Raw genomic sequence first — 24746 nt, forward strand, 5'->3', positions numbered from 1 at the left:
TGGGCATCGACGGCGGTTTGTTGTCTTCGGTGAAGCCTGACTGCAGGTATCGGGTATCTAAACGTTGTAGTACATTGTAGCACTGCCACCTGATACACAGTGAAGGCTGATACCCCCTGGACATCAGCCAGCATGACTGTAAGGTCAATTGCAGGCACTTGCCACTCTGCCATGGAGCTCAGGTAAAGTGCTGGAATCTTTAATCTCTTAAACTGCCTCATCACCTAGTAATGACCCTGGTTGTTGGCAGATTACTGATTTTTCAGAAGATAGCACTGTGAGATGTAAGAGGCCCGAATAACGTCCAAAGTGGTGTAATTGAATTAAACACATTTCCAGCCAATATAAATAGGAATAAGTAGTCTATGTCTGTAGTAGATGTAGCAACAGTGCAACTGGTGCATGCCTCGGAACTAGCTGGCATGTTGGGTGGGTGGAAGCCCTGACAATCTCTTCAATCCGAGTAAATCAGCAAATCCTCCTACCTTATCCCCACCAATTACAAATTCCTCACTCATGAATGATTACACCCACCCTAATTGGCCATTTTTTCCAGACTTACCAGCATCAAGAACCTCACCAATGGTTCTAGCAGACTCCAATCTGGTTGAGAGCATAGAGGAAGCTGAAAGTACTGATTGAATAGAGGGAATAGGATAATCAGCTTTGAAAGGTGAAGAGGATATGGCTGTTGGCTCTAGTAATTAAGAACTAGGTCAGCGGTTCTCAACCTTTGACTTCTGTGGACCCCGCTTAATCATTACTAGAACGCCAGGACCCCCACTGACACATTAATAGAATCCAGGGAGCCCAATGAGTCATTGCTAGAAGCGGGAGACCCATGCCTAAGACATTTTGAAGATTTGAACAACAAACCAATACAAAAATAGAAAAACAAGCATTCATCAAATACACAAATGATTAAATATTTTAATTTATTCACAAACAAAAAGAAAATCAAAATTTTAATATAAAAGGTTAAGTTGGAGCTTTTCTAAATTTAATTGCGGCTACCCGTCGTCCATACTTATATTCTGTTTGTCCACATGTACTGGTCCAACAAATGAATCTGGGGATACCAACTTTTTTTTAATCTCTAATTACAAATTCTTTCACATTTACAGAACATTTTAATGTTTTCGATTTACATTTCCCCCTTTTTTTATTAATCTGTTAACATTATTTAATTTTCTAGGGAGTTGCAGACCCACTGAGCAGGCATCACGGACCCCCAGCAAAACAACCACCAACAACAATCCAAGAAATCGTTATTTCAGAAGCCTTAAAAACCCTACAGAGAATATTAGGATCGGGTAGGTTCACATCATGTATCCCCAACATTAACTTTGATAATGTGCATTCTGTTTATTCTTTCGAAAGTCTTTTTGTTGGCTTTTAGCAAGGTAAACACATTAACATTGTGTTTGCAACCACCTCAGTAGTATACACAGGTATCCGGCCCTTTGGTTATAAAGTGACACATGTCTATACAGCTTGCTGCTCTCCTACGCACTGTCTATGCAGCATGCTATTCAGTGTCCCTATCTCATATGTGGCCTGGCTAGGTGTTTGGTAATTGAGATGCTCCTCATTCGGTTTATCATCCGACCCCTCTTCTCCAGGTCCTCTTCAACCTTTTTTTTATTTTTTTATTGAGTGGATTGCAACAAAAAAGAGAAACAACTGAACTGCATAATACAGCTTAGATCAATGAAATAATCAATTCCTACATACATAAGTAAAACAATAGTGCACTAGCAATAAAGTGCTAAGAGTGCATCAGGGGATATAAAAAAAGACTCTGCAGCTTATGTCCAAACTAGTAATCAGTTCATAATTATAATTATAAAGTGCTAGTGCAATCTGACTATGGTGCTATCCTTGCCAGATCGAAAAATCCATCAAAAAGTGCCGATACACCATCAATACAGTGCTAAAATTGAAACACCCGAAATATCGATGACATAAGAAGTGTCACAACATATAATCAATAAAACCATCTGTTCATGAATACATCAATAAGTGCTAATGCTATAGAAATAAAGTGCTAACAGTACAAATGCAGGCAATATATTGATAGCAGCAACGTATTTATACTTTGAAATAAAGTGCAAATGATCAAATACCACATAGATAATCATCTACTTTCATAACACATTGAGGGTATCAATGACTATGAACATTTTAAAATGCATTATTGCAAAACCCTGGCCAGATTGCTACAAATCTCTAAGAGACCCTATCTGCTTGGCATATTCTTTCTCCCATATATGTCTTCACCATCTTTTCTTGCCATTGCTGAAACAACGGTATCTTATTAGACTTCCAATTTTATAAAATTAGAGACCTGGTCACTGCAATAGCTATTAAACTGAAATATTGTTGGTATTTAGACAAATGTTGGACCTCTATTGAACACCCAAAAAGAGCTAATTTAATAGTAGGAATAATGTGGACTGATAAAGCTAGGCATTGATTAATCCTCGAAAAAACATCAGACCAGAATTGATATAGATCAGGACAGCTCTTTTAAACTACTAGCGCCTCAGTTATGGAATAAACTGCCTGTGTCCCTGCGCAGCATTCCTAATTTGTTGGCCTTTCGGAAAGGGCTTAAAACTTGGCTCTTTTCCTCTTAGTTTCGGTCCCTACTAGGTTTCTTTTATCTCTGTTTCTTATTTTATTTTCCCTGTTGTGTTATGAGATTAGTGTGCAATCCAAAGCGTCGGGACACTCTTCCGAGTAGCCGCACGCTATACAAAACCCCTGCATAACATAACATAACATAACATAGAAAAAAATACGGTTCCGGGACCCTATCTCTGGATTCCCACATCTAAAACAAAACTCTGTATGAGGCCGGAAAATTTGTATTCAGTCTTTTAGGTGTATAATAACTTAGCCATCTTGACAAATAGGCCATTCTGTTATAGTTTTTCGCTCTAAGAGCTTTATGGCTTACTTCACATAGAGACTGCCATTCCTTTTTGCTGACACTGCAGCTGGTTTCTTTCAGTAGTTTAGGAAAAAAGTTATCGAGCACTGTCTGCTGGCCCGGCAGCATTAGGCAAGAATACCAATTGCCTACTCCACATAGGCCCTGGCCATTTAGTTGGTTTCATATAGTTAAAGCTTCATTATTAGTCACAACATAATTTGCTTTTAAGAAGCTCGAAATTTGGTTAAAACCAAATGCCAAAGCTGTAAACCTAGGGACCAACTGCTGGGACAACATCTCATTGGTAATCAAATTAGATGTACTTAAAAAGTCAATCAAATATTCAAAACTCATCACTTGCCATAATTGCAAAGACCCCAGAGAAAGCTGCAAACCAAAGGGCTGACACTCACTAATTTTTTAATATAGATGGTATCTAGGAATTTTATGTAGATTAAAAAATACTTGTATGCCACAATCAAGGTCAGCTAAAGCCTTTTATCTCGATTGTTTAGGGAGTTTCGGAAAACGTAAAAAAACGGGTAATTGGATTGCACTCTTCTGCACCATACTTTTTAATAAGAAATTCTCAAATTTTGATGCTGCTAATGGAAGATGAACCAATAAATCCAATAAAGCAGCCTGGTAATAAACCTTGAGATTGGAGATGACAAGCCCCCCGAGACGTATCTAGTTGTAAAATTGCTAAGGAGGTTCTAGGCTGTTTCTGTGCCCATATAAAATTCCGAATTAATGCATTTACTTCTGAGAAATATGATTTAGGGATTTTAATCGGAAGACGAATAAATAAAAATACAAATAATGGCAAGTTAAACATTTTGGCCAATGATACACAGCCTATTAAAGTTAAAGGAAGAAGAGACCATCTATCTAATAGTCTCTTAGCTTTTTACAGGGTGTTTCCATAATTTGCCTAAAAAGATGACCATAATGACAATTTACTTAAGTATCTAATCAGATTAGAGAATTCTGCTGAGGGAGAAAAGGCAGCAACACAGATGGGGCATTGAACCAAAGCACCTCCGTCTTTGCTTGATTTAGTCTATACCTGCTGATAAATATAAAAAAACATAATCTGCAAATAATTTCATTGTTGACATTGCCGCTATTGGAGGCATCATCTGGAGATTTTTGTGGATTTTAATTGCCATGCGTTCTATAAAAAGTGCAAATAAAAGGTGGGATAGCGGGCATCCCTGTCTAATCCCCCATCGAATCTTGACTATACCCACCGATTCTCTGTTAATCAAGATTCTCGCCTCTGAGCCGGAGTATAAATCTTTTATCATTTTGACCAGACGCTCAGACAAGTCGAACTTAGATAATATAAAAAACAAAGCCTGCCAGTCAACAAGGTCAAATGTTTTTTCTGCATCAAGCATTAAAACCGCTGCCTTAACCTTGTTGACTGACAGGCAATCGATGGCTTTTGTAAAAAAAAATATGTATCAGAGGCCATAGATCTATTCCAAATTAAACCTTACTGTTCTATATGAACCACCTGTTGTGCAACCGGAGTCAACCTTACTGCCCAAATTTTCATTGAAATGTTATAGTCTATGTTTAAAAGACTTATAGGTCTGTATGAACCAGCAGCGGTGGGATCCTTATCTTTCTTAAGAAAGCAGACCACAACCACTTCCTTAATTTTTTTAGATATTGGTTCACCATTTTTTTTATTGTATAATTTAGTAAGAAAAGGTAAAAGCAACCTTATTGTCTTGTTTGATTCATGTGCTTGGTGTCCCCAAGCGCCAAGTTCAGTAAATCCTACTTCAAGGTCTGCACCTGTGGGGGCCTTTGGTGCAGCCCAGTGTATTGCAATTATACATTTAGCTAGCATTAAACCAAGCACCACCATGTGTTTTCTCATTTTTCGTTTCCTCCATTTCCTAAAGAAGACACATCTGTACTGTCCCCTCCAGCCTGATTGCCATGATACGTGATAGTTCCTCCGTTATGGTGACCCAGAAACTTGCCACCGCTGGGCGTATCCAGGTCATGTGTAGGAAATCCGCTGCACACAATCTGCATCTCCCGCAAGCAAGTGGCTGGTAGGGTCGATCCATGTCAGTTTACTGTGCAAGTATGTTTGGTGTAGGTAGTTAAAGTCTGCTTAAATCTAGCATTGTGTGATATTGACTTCACTGCCCCGCATGCCTTTTTCCAGTCCTGCTCTAACTGCGCATCTGGACATACAGTCTCCCATATGCCCCTCACCCTCTCTGTCTCCTCGTGCAGTGCCCTGTGCATGTGTGTGATCAGGCGCCTACAGCCTGCCAGGTCAGCCAGCTGCCACGCCACACCATATTCCACTGGTTTGTCCGGGAATGTGGGCCAGACCTGCAGGCCACAAGGGCCAGTGTAGCATATTGTATGAATTGCTCTGGTCCCAAACTGCTCCCGCGCTTGCTCGCAGGTAATACATCTATTTTTATAGTAGAGGTCCCCCAGGGTCTCGCAGCCTACCTCGTGCCACTGGCCATAGGACATCACTTTCTCAGGGTAGAGAAAGGTGAATCATGTACAGGCTTTGAGGTAGGAATACCATTTTCGCGATCAACACCCTGTCCATAAGTGACAGCGGCAGCCTAACCCAGAACTCCACAGAGTTCTCGAGCCCCCTCAGTAATGCTCCTACATTTAAGTCATAATGTGTTGTCATTGTTTGTACAATCCATATGCGGAGGTATCGGAATCGGTCCAATACCCACCACAGTCCCAGGCCCCATGGTGTTCCAGACACCCTGGGGGGGGCAGATGACTTTGTCTTTTGTTGGTAAGCAAACTGTACATTGCTGCAAAGTTGTCCAACTCCTTCAGCAGCGGAGCCATCGCCTCTGCCGCGTCACTGAAGTAGAGTAGAACATTGACTGCATTAGGGACACTACATGCTTCTGTGTGTCTAGGTGGATACCCCAAGGTCCCAGCTTTGCACGCATTCAACACACAAGCGGTTCCATTGCCAGCGTTAATATTCCAGCAAAAGGGGGCATCCCTGCCTGGTCCCTCTACCCAGACTCCACGCAACCGATACCACGCTGCCTGTGCGAGCCCTGGCCACTCGGTCCGTGTATAACAGCTGCACCCATTTGATGTAGTTCAGGCTACGCCCAACGTGTTGCAGGACTGCCGAGAGATATTGTCATCCCACCATGTTGAATGCCCTTCCGACGTCCAACATGGCCATTGTGGTGAGACTGGGGGAGCCTGTCAGTGAAGACATCACATGGCTGAGTATTCAAATATTATGCATCGTACTTCTGTCAGGTATAAACCCCGTCTGGTCTGGGTGTATGAGGTAACCAACTACCTTGAGCAGTCTATTTGCCAGTACTTTACAAAGCAATTTAACATCCACATTGAGCATGGACAGTGGTTTGTAGGAAGCCAAATTAGCAGGATCTTGCCCCACCTTTGGGATCAGCACCATCACCCTCTAATGCAATCTTCGGACCAGCATTCCCATGCCTCAAGATAAACTTCCAGTACACGTTCCAGTAGCTGAAACAACATCAGTTGTTTCATTTCCACCGGGAAGCCACCTGCTCCTGGGGTTTTTCTTCATGGTAGGGTATTGAGCGCTTCCTGCAATTCTGTTAGTTCCAGTGGCGCGTCGAGTTTTTGACGCTGGTCGGCAGTTAGGGTCTGCATCCATTAGATACTCTTCGAGTATCACCTCCGCCACTATGGCCCACTCCGCCAACCCAAAGGCAATGTACTTCACGCAGGCACTGTTTATTCTTTGTCTGTCTATAATGTCCCCTCAGATTGAGGCTAAGCATTTGCAGGCGTTCCAGCAGTCCACTGGTTTTCCTGAAAAAATGGGAAGTACATTCTCGGATGTGGGCTGCCAGCCCCCATCCGTCGATGTCACAGCCCGCAATGCCAACAGCTTAATTTTGGGCATTGTCCCCTGGGAAGCACTGTGACCAGAAGAGGTGTGCGTTCTCTGGTTGACCCATTTCCAAATAAAAACAATGTTGCGCTATATGGCCAGTCGGCAGAGGCATAAAAGAGCAATCTGCAAACAAATGTACTGTCAAGTAAGAAAAAACTGTATAGGGCTCACAAAGCAGGACACCCCCAAACTGGCCCAGTTACATACTACTATAGACACTAAGTGTTGCCTCATAAACCTACCAAGTACTCAGTCAAACAATAAGTACTGATCCTAGAACACTGGAACATACGTTGAAGAGAGTTAAATAGAATAAACCTATGAATAATAGGAAAGGCAAAAAGTTGTTCATTGAGGAAAATATTTGATGACCAGGACGCTTTGCAAGCCGAAGAACCTAAAATAAGTGATCAAAATGAAACCATATCCAGCGGTCGCTGGTAGACAAGACCACAACAAGAGTTTCTGTAAGAAAGTCTCCTGTTTATCCCATATTTTTAAAGGGCGCCTACGCTAGTACCTCTACTTATAGTATAAAATCTACAATTGCTACTGATGCAACAGATGTCATAGGGAGTTAAGAGTGTGTGAAAAAAGGAAAGAAAATTTAAAAAAAAGGAGGATTGCTGTATAGTATGTATGTATTTGAGGTATGTTATATAATCAATGATTACCAAATCAGCAACGGGGCAGCATCCTGTCTACTAAAGGCATGGTGTGCTAAAAGCAAAGCAGAACTGAATTCCTGATTAGAGTTCCCTAAATGAGCTTAACAATTGAGTCTTTTTAGAAAGTGACAATTGTAGCTCAATGTTTTTATAATACCCATTTTTTACTACAAGATGTAATGTGAGTTCTGATTATTATTCTTAAAAATTCTTAAGAAGTATATTCATTTTATAATGGAAGCGGGATTCAATTGACATCAGCAATATGCCTTTTTTGAAAATGTTTTTGTTTTGCTTCTAGTTTGTTATGGTATAAGCTGAAAACAGTAGTTATTTAGTTACTGCATAGCTCAATATCATTTAGGATATAAACACCAACAGGTGCATACAAAAATTAATACATATTCGACTCATTAGTCCCAAGAGAGACATAGAGAAGACATGGCGAGACGCTGACCCATCTGATCTGGACAGATGGGCACGAGGCATGGGGAACTGTATGCCACTGGAAGTGCCAATTTATACATCACGAGGATGCCCCCAAAACACATGAACATCTGGAGCAATTAGATGCAATTTAGGGGTATTAAATTGTTGTAAAGGGGCTACTTCGGGGGCTGCTGTATTGTATAGCCATATGCATGTTCTCTGTATCATAATCCAGGCGCAAAGCATTTGATAATGATTGATAACGATTACTTATCATTGCACTCTTGCCATCTAATCCTCTATTGTCAGGGTACATTCTGTGACCATGTGGAGAAGACAACGCCCAGTGTGTTATTGTCATTCAAGTATTAAAATTAGTACAATTGTTAAGATTTTAAAAAATAATTCACTAGGTCCAAATAATTTAAAATAAATCTAAGACTATCAATGCTAGGGTTGTATTTTTAGTGGTAACCAGTCTCAGCAGTGCCATGTGCTCCTTACAACGATTTATTTCCAACTTGTATCCTAAAACATCTCATTTTGCTGCCCTGGACCTCCACAGTTGTTCATGATCAGAACCCACATCATGGTGGATGGTAAAAATGAACCAATGAACTGACCCCTCCATGCCCATCACATATTCCTTTATTTAAGTGGGTCTCCAGAAACATTAGAGGGGTGTATTTTGCTTGTGCGCCGAAGAGCAAATTCTGTGGCGTTTCACAACCCCTTTGGTTACCCTGGCATTCCGAGAGTGCTAGCAGACTATCTAGAGCAGATATTCCACTGCCACAAATTAATTACCCTGTGAAACTATTTTGTGTGGAATGAGAGACATTCAAACCCCGGCACCCCACCCAAGTTACCATACAAACCATTCCCTTGCCACACCCCTGTATCTCGCACACCAGTTACAACGCTAACATCACAGAGCCCAGTGTCAGCACAAATGACTCAGTAGCCCTAAACCCAGCCATCCAATTCCCAATAAACATAAATAATAAACAGGCAGCCTGGGAACCAATTGAACCGAACTATAATCATCACAAACTCCTCCAAGATACACTATAGAATGAAGCAGGTGTTTGGTGATTGATCGTAAGCATGCCATACACCGCCATTACTGATAGTGCCTATCTACACGTCAGCTTACAGTACTTCACCTTATTAGTCGTACTTCTATTGGCAGACATCACTAAGCATCTGTGCATCACATTTACCCAGCCAAGCTCCAGCAATCTCATGTCCTTTATCTCCAGGCATCTATTCTTTCCATGTGATGAAGTGCTTTTTCTACATTATGAAGAGCAATAGAAGAAGAGCGATGGATAAGAGAAATGGAAAGAGACATTTCCATTCAGGCATTAGCTGCTACATGTTGTCAAAGGATCTACGCAATGCGGTAGTAGAAAAATTGCCTTTCACTTCCATTGTAAGTCCCCGTAGTTATGAACTTTTATAGGCAGAAGGACTTTAAGTCTTTGTACTTCTGCAAGTAACAGATAATGGGGCACGGTAAAAAGCCCTGAGTCATTCTCTGTGGTGGGGTTCCTTGGGCTCAGTCAATATTCAGTTCTGACAGGGTTTCAGGCTTAGCAAACAATTTGGGGATATTGTTCAGGAGATTAATTTACTATTGAAAGGAGAGTCTAAGCTTATTTTGGGGGACTTAAGGATCCCCAAATATTGTAAATTAGTGTTAAAAGTTTGAATTTAGTTGCACTTGTAATACAGTGTTCTTATGTATAGGCCAGGGACTCCAACCTTTTCTTTAGTGAGAGCTACTTCTGATCAGTGAAAATCATTGTGAGCTACCGAAGGCCAAGCCACGCGCACCATGTTACCAGACACCCCCACATCCAGTTTCACTGACTTTAAACCGAATATCAATGGAGCCTGATACTATGGTTTGAGCAAAATACTTTGACATGGGGCACTAGCATATGTCTCTATGAGAGAGTGGTCTTTGGGGATGTATGAAAATGTGTGCATATGAATGGGATGTATGTGTGTGGGTGGGTGAATGAGAGTCTGTGTCATGTATACTTGTAGCACAGGACATACCTTTCGCCACATGTGCCACTGTTAAATGTATAACACTAACATACAATAGTTTTTTTAATGGGAGAAATTTAAAGTACTCAAAAATGTTCTGCAAAACATTTTCAGAATATGGAACTTTTTTCGGCACTTTAAATTTCTCCCACTTGAAAAATGGCTGTATTTGACACTGTACCAGCCACTGGGAGCGAGATGCCTGCTGTGTGTAAAATCAACATTTTGCAAAGGGTGAAAATATAACTGATGAGTTAACTTTATGTTTATATGGTTTCCATAAAACTTATCACTCAAATGTAATCACATTTCAAAGTGCAGCACTTACAAACAGCAGAGTATTGAACCATCTGCCAAACTGTCCATGCACCCTTTAGTCTCAGGCTTCATCCAAACCGTGACTGTCCCAGATTGACCCGAAAAAGGCCTCAAGCTTGAAAATTCAGTCACGCCAATGTCAGTAAAATTAGATCTGGTCAGTGTACTATTTTCTAATCACACGAGACGTGGCGGACTGATTTATCTGCTGACTGTCTCTATAAATTAGCCAATTACTAGAACCTCCAGGAGAACCACAACTACCAATGACCTGAGTTTAACTCTGTGCGCAAATTTGTGTGTCCATCATTCTGATGTAGCCGCCTCCTTCTGTAAAAGGATTATTGATGAACGGTGGGTGCCCTCTGGTATATGGTGTTTTGCACAATTGTGATCACGAAGCTGTGGACCTGTGTGACCTGGGGGTGGGGTGGAGTTGGGAGTGTGGGAGGGGGGGTGTTCTATGCACTTAGAACCGTACAGTCAAGGGCAAACTTGAACCTGTTGTAATGATTGTACAGTTGATCCAATGATAACTGATATGAAATCCCAGGCCATAGAAACATCACAAAACGCTCCGATAACCCTAGAAATATTAGCAGAAAAAATCGCCCGAACGATAACAGAGGGCCGCTCAGACGGAGCGCCAGGGCCAAACGGTTTACCCCATTCTCTGTTCAAACAGGACATAGAATTCTGGGCAAACAAGTTGGCACCTCTTTTTTCCTATTGCCGGATTAACTCGGTTTTACCGGAATCGTGGCAAGGAGCTATTATACACCCAATCTATAAAGGCGGCAAGAGATCAGACCCAATAAATTATAGGATGATCACCTTATTGAACGTGGAATCAAAATACTATGCCAAACAGCTACTTCAAGATCTGGTATCCTAGGCGGAAAAAAAACATCTCATACCCTTTAATCAGACCGGATTCGTGCAAAAATCAGGTACTATAACAAACCTGCTCGCAATCTCCGTTCTGTTAGATAAAGTGTCCACCTCAAGAATGCTGATGCATGGCTGTTTTGTTGACTTCAAGGCCGCCTTCGATTGCGTTCCTAGAAACAGACTATGGCTTAAATTGCAGAAATGGGGGATTCCACCAACGTTATTACAAGCCATAATCGCGCTACATTCCAACACATGGATTCGCATAAAACTCGGGGATGGATCACATATCTCTAGGAAAATACAAACGACTCGTGGAGTAAAGCAGGGGTGTGTGCTGGCGCCCCTACTTTTTAACCTCTTCATCTCCGATCTGTCAGAGATACTTGACAAAGTCAACTCCCATCCTCCAAAACTGGCCGGGATAAGAGTCAGTAACCTACTGTACGCAGATGATCGGGTACTACTTAGTCACTCTAGGGTGGGTCTGCAGAGACGTCTTGATCAGCTGTTCCTATACACCATCGAAAACGATCTGGAACTTAATCTAATGAATCTAATGAAAACAAGGCAATTACCTTTGGGCAATGGAAATATCAAGGTAGTGGATGGCAAAAAAGTTGACGGAGCTCATTCTTATAAGTACCTGGGGGTGCACCTGGACAGGAGGGGAACATTCTCTAAACATAGAGACGAGGTGGAAGCCAAAGCCCTGACAATCCAAGTGGCTTTTAAGACCCTTGCAAGACATCTGTCAGGCCCTAGCCTAACCCCACTTATAACTGTAATGAAGGCAAAAATCATCAATTTCCTTACATACAGCCAGGAGATCATGCAAGGGAAAGACAACAGCTGCCTGAATAAAATAATAACACTGGTGGTGACTTTACTTCATGGAGCTCGGACACTGAATCCAGTTCAAAAAGGAACTGTGAGATGTCACCCCTGCCTTACGTAAAGTAGAAGTGACGTCCCATGGACCTCACAAGAACATTTTTAATGTGTATTTATTTATTTAGCGATTTATAGAGCGCCTGGTGACCCGGAGGCATCCCCGCGCTGTAACATTTGTGGAGACCAGAGGGGAAAGGGGACTTTATTTTGGGAACAGCAGAGTTTTCAATTTTTTCCGGAAAATGAGATGGCTGGGTTCCAGCCGCAGGGGGCGAGGAAGTGAGTTCCATCCAGAGGATGCTTTTACAGAAAAGCGTCGGCCGCCGGTGCGTGCCTTCCTGTATCTGGGGACGTTGTCCAGACGCTCATTGTCCGAGCGTAGGGACCTGGGGGCCTTGTACGGAGTGACCAGGTCTCTCAGGATAGCAGGGCCAAGACCGTTGAGAAGTTTGTGTATTGTGCGACACAAAACAGCACACTTACATTTTGATAAAGTATATAACCTTAGAAGAAAGAGAGTGGGCGTATTATCAAGATTTCCACTCAGGTGTAAGTGGGGCACGACGGTTTAACACTACAGTTTAGAAAAAACAGACCATTATGGATCCATGCAGGATAGAACAGAGAAGCATAAGTTATACGATATAAAATGTCCTTCCTCGCACTGTCCTAGCGGGCATGTGCTGCCTCATCTGCCTCATGTATGTCAGCGGAGCAACGTCAGCGGACCAACGTCAGCGGACCAACGTCAGTGGACCAACGTCAGCGGTCGAGGCACGCGAACCTCTTGCACTGCAGGGCCTTTTCCTGACACCACAGGGACGCTTTATAAGGCTTGGCCTTTGGTTTTTAGGTCTTGCCTATGCAGCGCGCATGCGCTGCATAGAAGGGACTTTAGCCGTCGCTATGCTCATTTTCAAGCACACACTTGTGCTTGTGGCGGCATCCACCTTGCAGGAGCGAGCAGCGGCGCGCATGCTAATTGGCCGCTGCTCGCTCCCGCAAGGCTGATGCCGCCACAAGCATGAATGTGCTTGAAAACAGCTACTGCGTGTTTTCTAAACTGCTTAGCTTTGCGCTCACTGGTACGCTTCTTGCACCACCATTCTGCATCGTACAGATAGGAAGAAAACAGTCAAATAGTTATGGGCTGGATTGCTTTTCAGTAAGGACTCAAACGTATGAACCTGGCAGTATTGTTGATGGTGGACGCTTGCCCTGCCCTCCTTCTGTGCCCAGCGATACCACTGAACCCAAATCATGTATCTGAGACATAATCTTTCACTGGCTTACTGCATTGCAGGAGTTGCGGTCTTGGCTTTAAGTTAATTAGAATACTATAGTTTTAAAGCGAATGGCTTGAATAAGGCTCTAATGACATAGGGAAAGTGCACTGCACCCTTCACTGTACATACGCTCTCAACGTATTACTCCTTTTACCTTCCTGCTCCATCCACGCACATCACCATATTTATCACCAAATGCTCGCATTTTACTCCCCCCGCCCACTGCTGCCTCAAGTGGCACTCCCCTTCAAATCTACAGCATCCCGCCTCTCATCATACACCCTTTCTCGTCACTATCCACCCACCATTCCCCTTCGTTGAAATTGGTACTCCTTTTAATTTGTTTCATTCTCTTACTGTCCGGATAATGCTCCAGATACATCCCAGCCGCCATCTTGATAGAAAACAAACAGCCTTGTCCGGCTTCCGCCCCTCTTCCGTTCGCTATCTGCGTTACTACCGCACCTCTGAGTGCAAGCTTGCCGCTATCTTTTTTTCGGGCAAGTTTTTCCCTTCGTTCCCGTATATGAAAAATTAGCATTCTTTCAGGAGGCGTGGCCAGTTAGCGTCATTTTGGAGCTGTGTCCTCGCTATATAGGGACCAATCCAGGCAAACTTGTGCACCCGTTTTCCTATCTATTTTTAAAATATTGATCTAGATTACTGTTCATGTTCCATTAAATATGAATGCTGGTTTATATACATGCTTCATTATCAGCTTAACAAAACATAGGTATTGGCGGCTCGAATGATCGTCCTCTTTGTGACTTTATATAGTGCAATTTATCTGCCACAATTTTATTATCGGCAGCAAAGTAAGGTGAGGGAAACCCCCTTGTTGCGGGTAAAGGCAACAACAACTCAAATAAGTACAAGAATACTGATTAAGCTTCCTTAAAAAACTACTTTTAATCACGATTGGCATCAAAGACGGTGTGCCTAAGCTTACAGTGTACTTCCCACATTCCCATGTTCCACATTCCAAATTCCATTACATGAAAGATTCCTTAAAGAAATATATAATAACATTAACACACTACACCATCCATCATTTCCCAAAACAAGCAACAAACAAAAAAAATAAACAAAAAAAACACATCAATAAGTTACATAATCTTTGAATCTTGCATGGTGTGCTACCATAACTGATGATGACTATAATTGCTATTTAGCTACCCTAGCATCTTTTCCCACACTGCACCACACTAGCACCAACAGGGCAAATGGCCTCTGTGGCTGTTGACAGTTTTAGACTGGGTTTTTTTTCTGAAGACTGCTTAGAATTTAAGTTGACCCATGTCTGATGATATCCAGTTCTGGTATATTTGTAACCCACAAGAGTAGGCCTTGTCTGTTCACTTTACCTTCTTATAACATTGGCCCTACTGGTCCCAGTGTTCTATGTGTTGTTGGAGTGTGTGGGCTTCTGAGTGGGGATAATGTGTTGCAAGGCTTAACACTTATAAGGTCCCAAACATTCCGTCTATAATCTTGTGTGTTTTGCTGTTCGCCCTATGTGGGAAGGGTGTGCCCAGACGTGGGTCCCGTGCTCCCTAAGCCACTGGAGTCAAGCTATCCTTGCTGATAGCCAGAAACCGGTCCTAGGATGCTTGATTCCGGTCCAGGAAATACATGGCATGGCAGTTCAGGCTGGACTGTTCCCATGAGGCACAGGGTCAAGACTGATTTGCATATGGCCATGTCTGAACTGGGGTGGCTTGGCGAGCAAAATAACGATGGATTAAACCCAGATCTGTGACTGGGGATGAATGTTTTGCCAATGTGCAAACATTCCATCCATCATCTTGTGTGTTTTGCTGTCAGACCTATTGGCTATGCTAATGCTTGTTTACTTGGCCTGGAAAAGCTGTCACTTTGCATGTGACACACCAAACATTAAAAAGATGCCATATCATGCAATCTACGACAGCTCAGTCAGCGCACGCATGCATGGCACATGCAGGTCTAGATTTCTAGACAAGTTTCGCCAGCCCCCCTGGGCGTCTGCAGGGGTGTGACAGATCTGTCGGGGGAAGCTGACCTGCCACTCACTCGTAACTTGGCTGAGATTCCCAAAAAGCTGTGAATGAATTGCTCAATCTTTTCAGTACTCCGTAGTTTAACGTGAATGATTCACGTATTAAGTACCACAGACCCAGAGTTTGTAGGAAAGCGAGACAATACAACGAAAATCATTTACACTATCAAATGTTCCATACGAAACGTTGTAGATTTCTGAACCGTAGAAATGCGCACACTAAACAGAAACCAAAGAGCGTTCTTTGTATACGATTCACATGAGCCTGTTGACACGGGCATGCCTAGTTTACACCAGCGTAACAAGTGGTTTTATACTGTAGTTTTATTTTATTGCACTTTTATGCTCATTGACCCAAATAAAGTTATCAAATGAATGAAAAATGTATAGACACTTTTGAACGCCAAATGTTTGCTACGCAGGGTGGGTTCCTCCTCAGATTCTGTTCAATGTCAACAACTTGTTACTTCATTACTTTATAACGCAACTTCGTATGTAAACTATGTTATTAAACGCCTTGTGCGCCCTGGAATGTCACTCAGCATACAGGACTATAGCAGGTGGGAAAAAGACACCCGTTGCTGCTGCTGCTGCCCCCTCCCTCTCTTCAGTATAAAGAGTGTAAACATGCCATGGCTGTATGAAGAATGATAGTGCTCGGTGTCAGTCTGTGAGAGCGGTGACTCCGCGCCCGCACACTATGACAACATGGCGGGCAGCCTCAGCAAGCAGGGCTGGACGCCTCCACGTCTCAGATGAAGGGGACACCCTGGGAAGTCTCAGGGAAGGCTCAGGCAGGATGAGGCAGGGACTCACAAGGATACCCCCGGCTGCTTCATGGTGGTGTCTCCAGGTCTGAATGTATTGAAGACTGAAGGGTGGCTGAGGACAGGGTCTTGGTGAGAGGGTTGTGGGGGTGTATGGTGGGCTGGAGGAGTCAATTTTCCCTGTAGCTAGACAGTGTTGGAGGGTTGTTGGTTGGGGTCGTCAGAAGTTTAAGGCTCTTTTAGATGACTGAGGGACTCAGTGGAGAGCTGGACTGTGTTTATGATCAAGAGGCCAACACTGTATGGTCAGGTTGAGCACGCAGATGAGTCATTTGAGTGGAGTGGGGGTCTGCTGGATGAATGGAGGGTCACAGCTCATGGTCTAAAAGTGTCATTGAATGCTTGAGTGTCTCTTGGTAAGATCTGGGTGGAAGGATGGAGGAAGTGATTTGATAGCTGGAGGCTTCACGCGAATGATTTCAGTGTCTGAGTGGATGGTTCATGGTTCTGGGTAAATTGGTGGTTGGTTTTCAAAGGGGATTGTTGACAGTCGCTGGTTGGGTGGGAGTGAATGGCTGGGGGATACGTGCATGAAAGGCCAGAGCGGTCTGGGCTGATGGCTGGAGGGTCTTGGTGAACGGCTGACTGGAGGAGTCTCTGCTTATGTTAAGTGGTTTCATTAACTGGGTGAGGGATATGGATGGATAACGTGTTTCCGTGAGGAAGAGAGAGAGGTGCACGAAAGCTGAGGGTACAAGGGTGGTTTGGGAAACCCTTTATATGGGTATATGGTGAGCAGGCCTTGTGGATGAATGATGCTGCCACGGATGTCTGGAGGGTGCACGGTTGAGAGAGGGCCGCATGGAAGGATGTGGGATTTATGAATGCTTGGTCAGGGCTGGGTGGATGTTTATAGGGGAGTACCTGAGTTAAGAGGGGACTCAGTGAGTGGGAGTACTAGTAGCCTGAGCATTTAGTGGAGGACAGCATAGATTTTTTAGAGGAGGCGTTATGGATCTCTGCGTGGAGTTGCATCAATATTTTAGGCTATACCGCTTTCAGTGATCATCCCCTCTAGCGTCACCGGTCTTCGCGGCTCTGTCTATACTGCGGCGCGGGTGCTGCAGGCTATGTCTGTCCCTAGCAAAGTGCCTGCGCCAGGATCCGAGTGAGCCAAGACTCTTCACAATTCCCTTGCGCCTCCGCTGCATACCCGTTCTTGCTCCAGGATCTCTGAGTGTACACAGTGCTTCCCTCCCCGATGTGTTCCCACATCTCGCCTAGCTGCTCACCCTAAGGCTCCCTCCCTCCTTGCGTGCACCGAAGCAGCAGCTGCACCTGTCCTGTCCAAGCCGCCGCCTGGTGCTGCTGTCCATGGTGCTGGCCCTCCGCTCCCTCCCTCACCTTGCTATTGACCTGAGTGCTCACCCCAAGGCTCCCTCCATGCGTGCACCGGAGCAGCAGCTGCACCTGTCCTGTCCAAGCCGGCGCCTGGAGCTGCTATCCATGGTGCTGGCCGCTGCTCCCGCCCTTGCCTTGCTATGATTGACCTGTGTGCTCTGCGCTGGCTCTATGCATGGACCTGGACCTGCCTCTGCCTCTGTGTGGGACTAATCAGCCTCTCAGTGGGGGTGCCCCCTGGATCCAGGGTTCCATGGCTCTCACCTTGCTCTTGACCTCGATGCTCGGCTCCCCCGGTCCGCGGCTGCTGCTTGGGGCGCTGCGGGTGGCCCTGGCCATGACGGGCTGTGCCCGGCTGCCGAGCTGCTCCTTCCGCTCCTAGCCCCGCACAGCCCGCTGCTCCGGGGAGGGAGAGGGGGGGGGGGGTGTTCGAAGTGCTCACCGACCCTGACGTCACCAGCACAGCTCCAGGGGTGGAGCCATAGCAGCACGTCACACATACGCAGCCGGTGACGTCACCTGGACAGCCTAGGCACGGATTCCGCGGGCCGCCGAGGGGTAAACCATCTGCGCAAGGGAAGAGGTGACGATGGGAATCCTCCTTTGAGGAGGGAGGGGTTGAGAGTATCTTTGCAGGGAGTGGACGCCCCCATGATAGTGCAGGAGGAGCAAAGAGTGAAGACCGTCTCCATTGGCAAAGGAGGAGGCCTTCTCTGTCAGTAGAAGGAAGCGCAGCAGCGCCACTCACAGGAAGTGCAGGGCATATATTGCATTTATTTATTTTATTTTATGCGTTTTTGTATAGCGCGGACTTTACCCGAAGGTGTCAGAGCGCTTCACAATAGGAGCAGTAGTGACACCCGAGGAAAAATTACAAGTCCTCATGTTACAAAAGCAAACCTTACGTTACATAAGGCAATAGTGACAATTGTGCATGTATCAAGAGCAAACAAAATACAAGAGGTAGAAAACGATACGTTACAAGAGGAAACAAGCATTGGAAATGCAATAGGGCTCGCATTAGGAAAGTTTGAGCTATTGGTCTTATAAATGATTTTTTTTTATTTATGTGTTATTTTTTAAACTAGCTAAATTAATAGCTTTGTCATTTACAATGCCAATAGTTATAACTTTTGCAAACACCTATAGCATTTGTAATGCAACATGTTTTGTATTTACGTGACTTAGATGTATTGATATTACAAATAACAATGGCTTTTAATTTTTTTAAATAATTAATACTTAAATAAGTTATTTAATTTGTAATGGCAATAGCTTAAACTTTTGTAAATAACTTTTGTCAAGATTATGTTCAGTGTTTTATATTGTGACGAAAATCCAAGAACAGAAGTGAAATATTAACATCTTTTTGTGATTTGTAATAAAGCATGAAAGCTTGAAAACAGCTTGAAACATTGAAAGAACATATTTGAACCAGTGATGCTGTGGTTGCGCTGAGTAATGCTGTGGTTACGCTGAGTGATGCTGTGGTTCCGCTGAGTGATGCTGTGGTTGCGCTGAGTGATGCTGTGGTTGCGCTGAGTGATGCTGTGGTTGCGCTGAGTGATGCTGTGGTTGCGCTGAGTGATGCTGTGGTTGCGCTGAGTGATGCTGTGGTTGCGCTGATTGATGCTGTGGTGCTGAGTGATGCTGTGGTTACGCTGAGCAATGCTGTGGTATCGCTGAGTGGTGTGTGCATTGGTGGAGCTTAGTGGGTGCATTGGTGGAGCTGTGTGGTGGGTGCATTGGTGGAGCTGTGTGGTGGGTGCATTGGTGGAGCTGTGTGGTGGGTGCATCAGTGGAGCTGTGTGGTGGGTGCATCGGTGGAGCTGTGTGATGGGTGCATCGGTGGAGCTGTGTGGTGGGTGCCTCGGTGGAGCTGTGTGGTGGGTGCATCGGTGGAGCTGTGTGGTGGGTGCATCGGTGGAGCTGTGTAGTGGGTGCCTCGGTGGAGCTGTGTGGTGGGTACCTTGGTGGAGCTGTGTGGTGGGTGCCTCAGTGGAGCTGTGTGGTGGGTGCATCGGTGGAGCTGTGTGGTGGGTGCATCGGTGGAGCTGGGTGGTGGATGCATTGGTGGAGCTATGTCGGTGGAGCTGTGTGGTGGCTGCATCGGTGGAGCTGTGTGGTGGGTGCATCGGTGGAGCTGTGTGGTGGGTGCATCGGTGTAGCTGTGTGGTGGGTGCCTCGGTGGAGCTGTGTGGTGGGTGCCTCGGTGGAGCTGTGTGGTGGCTGCATCGGTGGAGCTGTGTAGTGGCTGCATCGGTGGAGCTGTGTGGTGGCTGCATCGGTGGAGCTGTGTGGTGGGTCGTTTGGTGGAGCTGTGTGGTGGGTGCCTCGGTGGAGCTGTGTGGTGGGTGCATCTGTGGAGCTGTGTGGTGGGTGCATCTGTGGAGCTGTGTGGTGGGTGCCTCGGTAGAGCTGTGTGGTGGGTGCATCAGTGGAGCTGTGTGGTGGGTGCCTTAGTGGAGCTGTATGGTGGGTGGCTCGGTGGAGCTGTGTGTTGGGTGCATCGGTGGAGCTGTGTCGGTGGAGCTGTGTGGTGGGTGCATCGGTGGAGCTGGGTGGTGGGTGCATCGGTGGAGCTGTGTCGGTGGAGCTGTGTGGTGGCTGCATAGGTGGAGCTGTGCGGTGGGTGCATTGGTGGAGCTGTGTGGTGGGTCATTCGGTGGAGCTGTGTGGTGGGTGCATCGGTGGAGCTGTGTGGTGGGTGCATCGGTGGAGCTGTGTAGTTGGGTGCATCGGTGGAGCTGTGTGGTGGGTGCATCGGTGGAGCTGTGTAGGTGGAGCTGTGTGGTGGGTGCATCGGTGGAGCTGTGTGGTGGGTGCATTGGTGGTGGTGGGTGCATCGGGAGCTGTGTCGGTGGAGCTGTGTGGTGGCTGCATGTGTGGAGCTGTGTGGTGGGTGCATCAATGGAGCTGTGTGGTGGGTGCATCGGTGGAGCTGTGTAGGTGGAGCTGTGTGGTGGGTGCATAGGTGGAGCTGTGTGGTGGGTGCATCGGTGGAGCTGTGTCGGTGGAGCTGTGTGGTGGGTGCATCGGTGGAGCTATGTCTATGGAGCTGTGTGGTGGCTGCATCAGGGGAGCTGTGTGGTGGGTGCATCGGTGGAGCTGTGTCGGTGGAGCTGTGTGGTGGGTGCATCGGTGGAGCTGGGTGGTGGGTGCATCGGTGGAGCTATTTTGGTGGAGCTGTGTGGTGGGTGCATCGGTGGAGCTGTGTGGTGGGTGCATCGGTGGAGCTGTGTGGTGGGTGCATTGGTGGAGCTGTGTGGTGGGTGCATCGGTGTAGCTGTGTGGTGGGTGCCTCGGTGGAGCTGTGTGGTGGGTGCCTCGGTGGAGCTGTGTGGTGGGTGCATCGGTGGAGCTGTGTAGGTGGAGCTGTGTGGTGGGTGCATCGGTGGAGCTGTGTGGTGGGTGCATTGGTGGAGCTGGGTGCATCGGTGGAGCTGTGTGGTGGCAGCATCGGTGGAGCTGTGTGGTGGGTGCATCGGTGGAGCTGTGTGGTGGGTGCATCGGTGGAGCTGTGTCGGTGGAGCTGTGTGGTGGCTGCATCGGTGGAGCTGTGTGGTGGCTGCATCGGTGGAGCTGTGTGGTGGGTGCATCGGTGGAGCTGTGTGGTGGGTCGTTCGGTGGAGCTGTGTGGTGGGTGGATCAGTGGAGCGGTGTGGTGGGTGCATCAGTGGAGCTTTGTGGTGGGTGCATCAGTGGAGCTGTGTGGTGGGTGCATCGGTGGAGCTGTGTGGTGGGTGCATCGGAGGAGCTGTGTAGGTGGGTGCATTTGTGGAGCTGTGTGGTGGGTGCATCGGTGGAGCTGTGTAGGTGGAGCTGTGTGGGGGTGCATCGGTGGAGCTGTGTGGTGGGTGCATTGGTGGTGGTGGGTGCATCGGGGGAGCTGTGTCGGTGGAGCTGTGTGGTGGCTGCATGTGTGGAGCTGTGTGGTGGGTGCATCAATGGAGCTGTGTGGTGGGTGCATCAGTGGAGCTGTGTAGGTGGAGCTGTGTGGTGGGTGCATTGTTGGAGCTGTGTGGTGGGTGCATCGGTGGAGCTGTGTCGGTGGAGCTGGGTGGTGGGTGCATCGGTGGAGCTATGTCGGTGGAGCTGTGTGGTGGCTGCATCGGTGAAGCTGTGTGGTGGGTGCATCGGTGGAGCTGTGTGGTGGGTGCATCGGTGGAGCTGTGTGGTGGGTGCATCAGTGGAGCTGTGTGGTGGGTGCATCAGTGGAGCTGGGTGCATCGGTGGAGCTGTGTGGTGAGTCGTTCAGTGGAGCTGTGTGGTGGGTGCCTCGGTGGAGCTGTGTGGTGGGTGCCTCGGTGGAGCTGTATGGTGGGTGCATCTGTGGAGCTTTGTGGTGGGTACCTCGGTGGAGCTGTGTGGTGGGTGCATCGGTGGAGCTGTGTAGGTGGAGCTGTGTTGGGGTGCATCGGTGGAGCTGTGTGGTGGGTGCATTGGTGGTGGTGGGTGCATTGGGGGAGCTGTGTCGGTGGAGCTGTGTGGTGGGTGCATCGGTGGAGCTGTGTGGTGGGTGCATCAGTGTAGCTGTGTGGTGGGTGACTCGGTGGAGCTTTGTGGTGGGTGCATCGGTGGAGCTGTGTCGGTGGAGCTGTGTGGTGGGTGCATCGGTGGAGCTGTGTGGTGGGTGCCTCGGTGGAGCTGTGTGGTGGGTGCCTCGGTGGAGCTGTGTGGTGGCTGCATCGGTGGAGCTGTGTAGTGGCTGCATCGGTGGAGCTGTGTGGTGGCTGCATCGGTGGAGCTGTGTGGTGGGTCGTTTGGTGGAGCTGTGTGGTGGGTGCCTCGGTGGAGCTGTGTGGTGGGTGCATCTGTGGAGCTGTGTGGTGGGTGCATCTGTGGAGCTGTGTGGTGGGTGCCTCGGTAGAGCTGTGTGGTGGGTGCATCAGTGGAGCTGTGTGGTGGGTGCCTTAGTGGAGCTGTATGGTGGGTGGCTCGGTGGAGCTGTGTGTTGGGTGCATCGGTGGAGCTGTGTCGGTGGAGCTGTGTGGTGGGTGCATCGGTGGAGCTGGGTGGTGGGTGCATCGGTGGAGCTGTGTCGGTGGAGCTGTGTGGTGGCTGCATAGGTGGAGCTGTGTGGTGGGTGCATTGGTGGAGCTGTGTGGTGGGTCATTCGGTGGAGCTGTGTGGTGGGTGCATCGGTGGAGCTGTGTGGTGGGTGCATCGGTGGAGCTGTGTAGTTGGGTGCATCGGTGGAGCTGTGTGGTGGGTGCATCGGTGGAGCTGTGTAGGTGGAGCTGTGTGGTGGGTGCATCGGTGGAGCTGTGTGGTGGGTGCATTGGTGGTGGTGGGTGCATCGGGAGCTGTGTCGGTGGAGCTGTGTGGTGGCTGCATGTGTGGAGCTGTGTGGTGGGTGCATCAATGGAGCTGTGTAGTGGGTGCCTCGGTGGAGCTGTGTGGTGGGTACCTTGGTGGAGCTGTGTGGTGGGTGCCTCAGTGGAGCTGTGTGGTGGGTGCATCGGTGGAGCTGTGTGGTGGGTGCATCGGTGGAGCTGGGTGGTGGATGCATTGGTGGAGCTATGTCGGTGGAGCTGTGTGGTGGCTGCATCGGTGGAGCTGTGTGGTGGGTGCATCGGTGGAGCTGTGTGGTGGGTGCATCGGTGTAGCTGTGTGCTGGGTGCCTCGGTGGAGCTGTGTGGTGGGTGCCTCGGTGGAGCTGTGTGGTGGCTGCATCGGTGGAGCTGTGTAGTGGCTGCATCGGTGGAGCTGTGTGGTGGCTGCATCGGTGGAGCTGTGTGGTGGGTCGTTTGGTGGAGCTGTGTGGTGGGTGCCTCGGTGGAGCTGTGTGGTGGGTGCATCTGTGGAGCTGTGTGGTGGGTGCATCTGTGGAGCTGTGTGGTGGGTGCCTCGGTAGAGCTGTGTGGTGGGTGCATCAGTGGAGCTGTGTGGTGGGTGCCTTAGTGGAGCTGTATGGTGGGTGGCTCGGTGGAGCTGTGTGTTGGGTGCATCGGTGGAGCTGTGTCGGTGGAGCTGTGTGGTGGGTGCATCGGTGGAGCTGGGTGGTGGGTGCATCGGTGGAGCTGTGTCGGTGGAGCTGTGTGGTGGCTGCATAGGTGGAGCTGTGTGGTGGGTGCATTGGTGGAGCTGTGTGGTGGGTCATTCGGTGGAGCTGTGTGGTGGGTGCATCGGTGGAGCTGTGTGGTGGGTGCATCGGTGGAGCTGTGTAGTTGGGTGCATCGGTGGAGCTGTGTGGTGGGTGCATCGGTGGAGCTGTGTAGGTGGAGCTGTGTGGTGGGTGCATCGGTGGAGCTGTGTGGTGGGTGCATTGGTGGTGGTGGGTGCATCGGGAGCTGTGTCGGTGGAGCTGTGTGGTGGCTGCATGTGTGGAGCTGTGTGGTGGGTGCATCAATGGAGCTGTGTGGTGGGTGCATCGGTGGAGCTGTGTAGGTGGAGCTGTGTGGTGGGTGCATAGGTGGAGCTGTGTGGTGGGTGCATCGGTGGAGCTGTGTCGGTGGAGCTGTGTGGTGGGTGCATCGGTGGAGCTGGGTGGTGGGTGCATCGGTGGAGCTATGTCTATGGAGCTGTGTGGTGGCTGCATCGGTGGAGCTGTGTGGTGGGTGCATCAGGGGAGCTGTGTGGTGGGTGCATCGGTGGAGCTGTGTCGGTGGAGCTGTGTGGTGGGTGCATCGGTGGAGCTGGGTGGTGGGTGCATCGGTGGAGCTATTTTGGTGGAGCTGTGTGGTGGGTGCATCGGTGGAGCTGTGTGGTGGGTGCATCGGTGGAGCTGTGTGGTGGGTGCATTGGTGGAGCTGTGTGGTGGGTGCATCGGTGTAGCTGTGTGGTGGGTGCCTCGGTGGAGCTGTGTGGTGGGTGCCTCGGTGGAGCTGTGTGGTGGGTGCATCGGTGGAGCTGTGTAGGTGGAGCTGTGTGGTGGGTGCATCGGTGGAGCTGTGTGGTGGGTGCATTGGTGGAGCTGGGTGCATCGGTGGAGCTGTGTGGTGGCAGCATCGGTGGAGCTGTGTGGTGGGTGCATCGGTGAAGCTGTGTGGTGGGTGCATCGGTGGAGCTGTGTCGGTGGAGCTGTGTGGTGGCTGCATCGGTGGAGCTGTGTGGTGGCTGCATCGGTGGAGCTGTGTGGTGGGTGCATCGGTGGAGCTGTGTGGTGGGTCGTTCGGTGGAGCTGTGTGGTGGGT

General features: G+C 48.0%; 1 protein-coding gene across 3 annotated transcripts in view; it reads right to left on the minus strand.

Annotated features, from left to right (window-relative positions):
- PARD6A (par-6 family cell polarity regulator alpha) overlaps window positions 1-18149 on the minus strand; it is a 321452-nt gene extending 303303 nt beyond the window's left edge. For all 3 annotated transcript variants that reach the window (XM_086945267.1, XM_086945266.1, XM_086945265.1), the window contains exon 1: window positions 17875-18149. In XM_086945267.1, the coding sequence (XP_086801393.1) occupies window positions 17875-17949 (75 nt within the window). In that variant the 5' untranslated portion in view covers window positions 17950-18149. The remainder of the gene's footprint in view (window positions 1-17874) is intronic.
- Between the last annotated feature and the right edge of the window lie 6597 nt (window positions 18150-24746).

This window comes from Lissotriton vulgaris, chromosome 12 (assembly GCF_964263255.1).
Source record: "Lissotriton vulgaris chromosome 12, aLisVul1.2, whole genome shotgun sequence".
NCBI lineage: Eukaryota > Metazoa > Chordata > Amphibia > Caudata > Salamandridae > Lissotriton > Lissotriton vulgaris.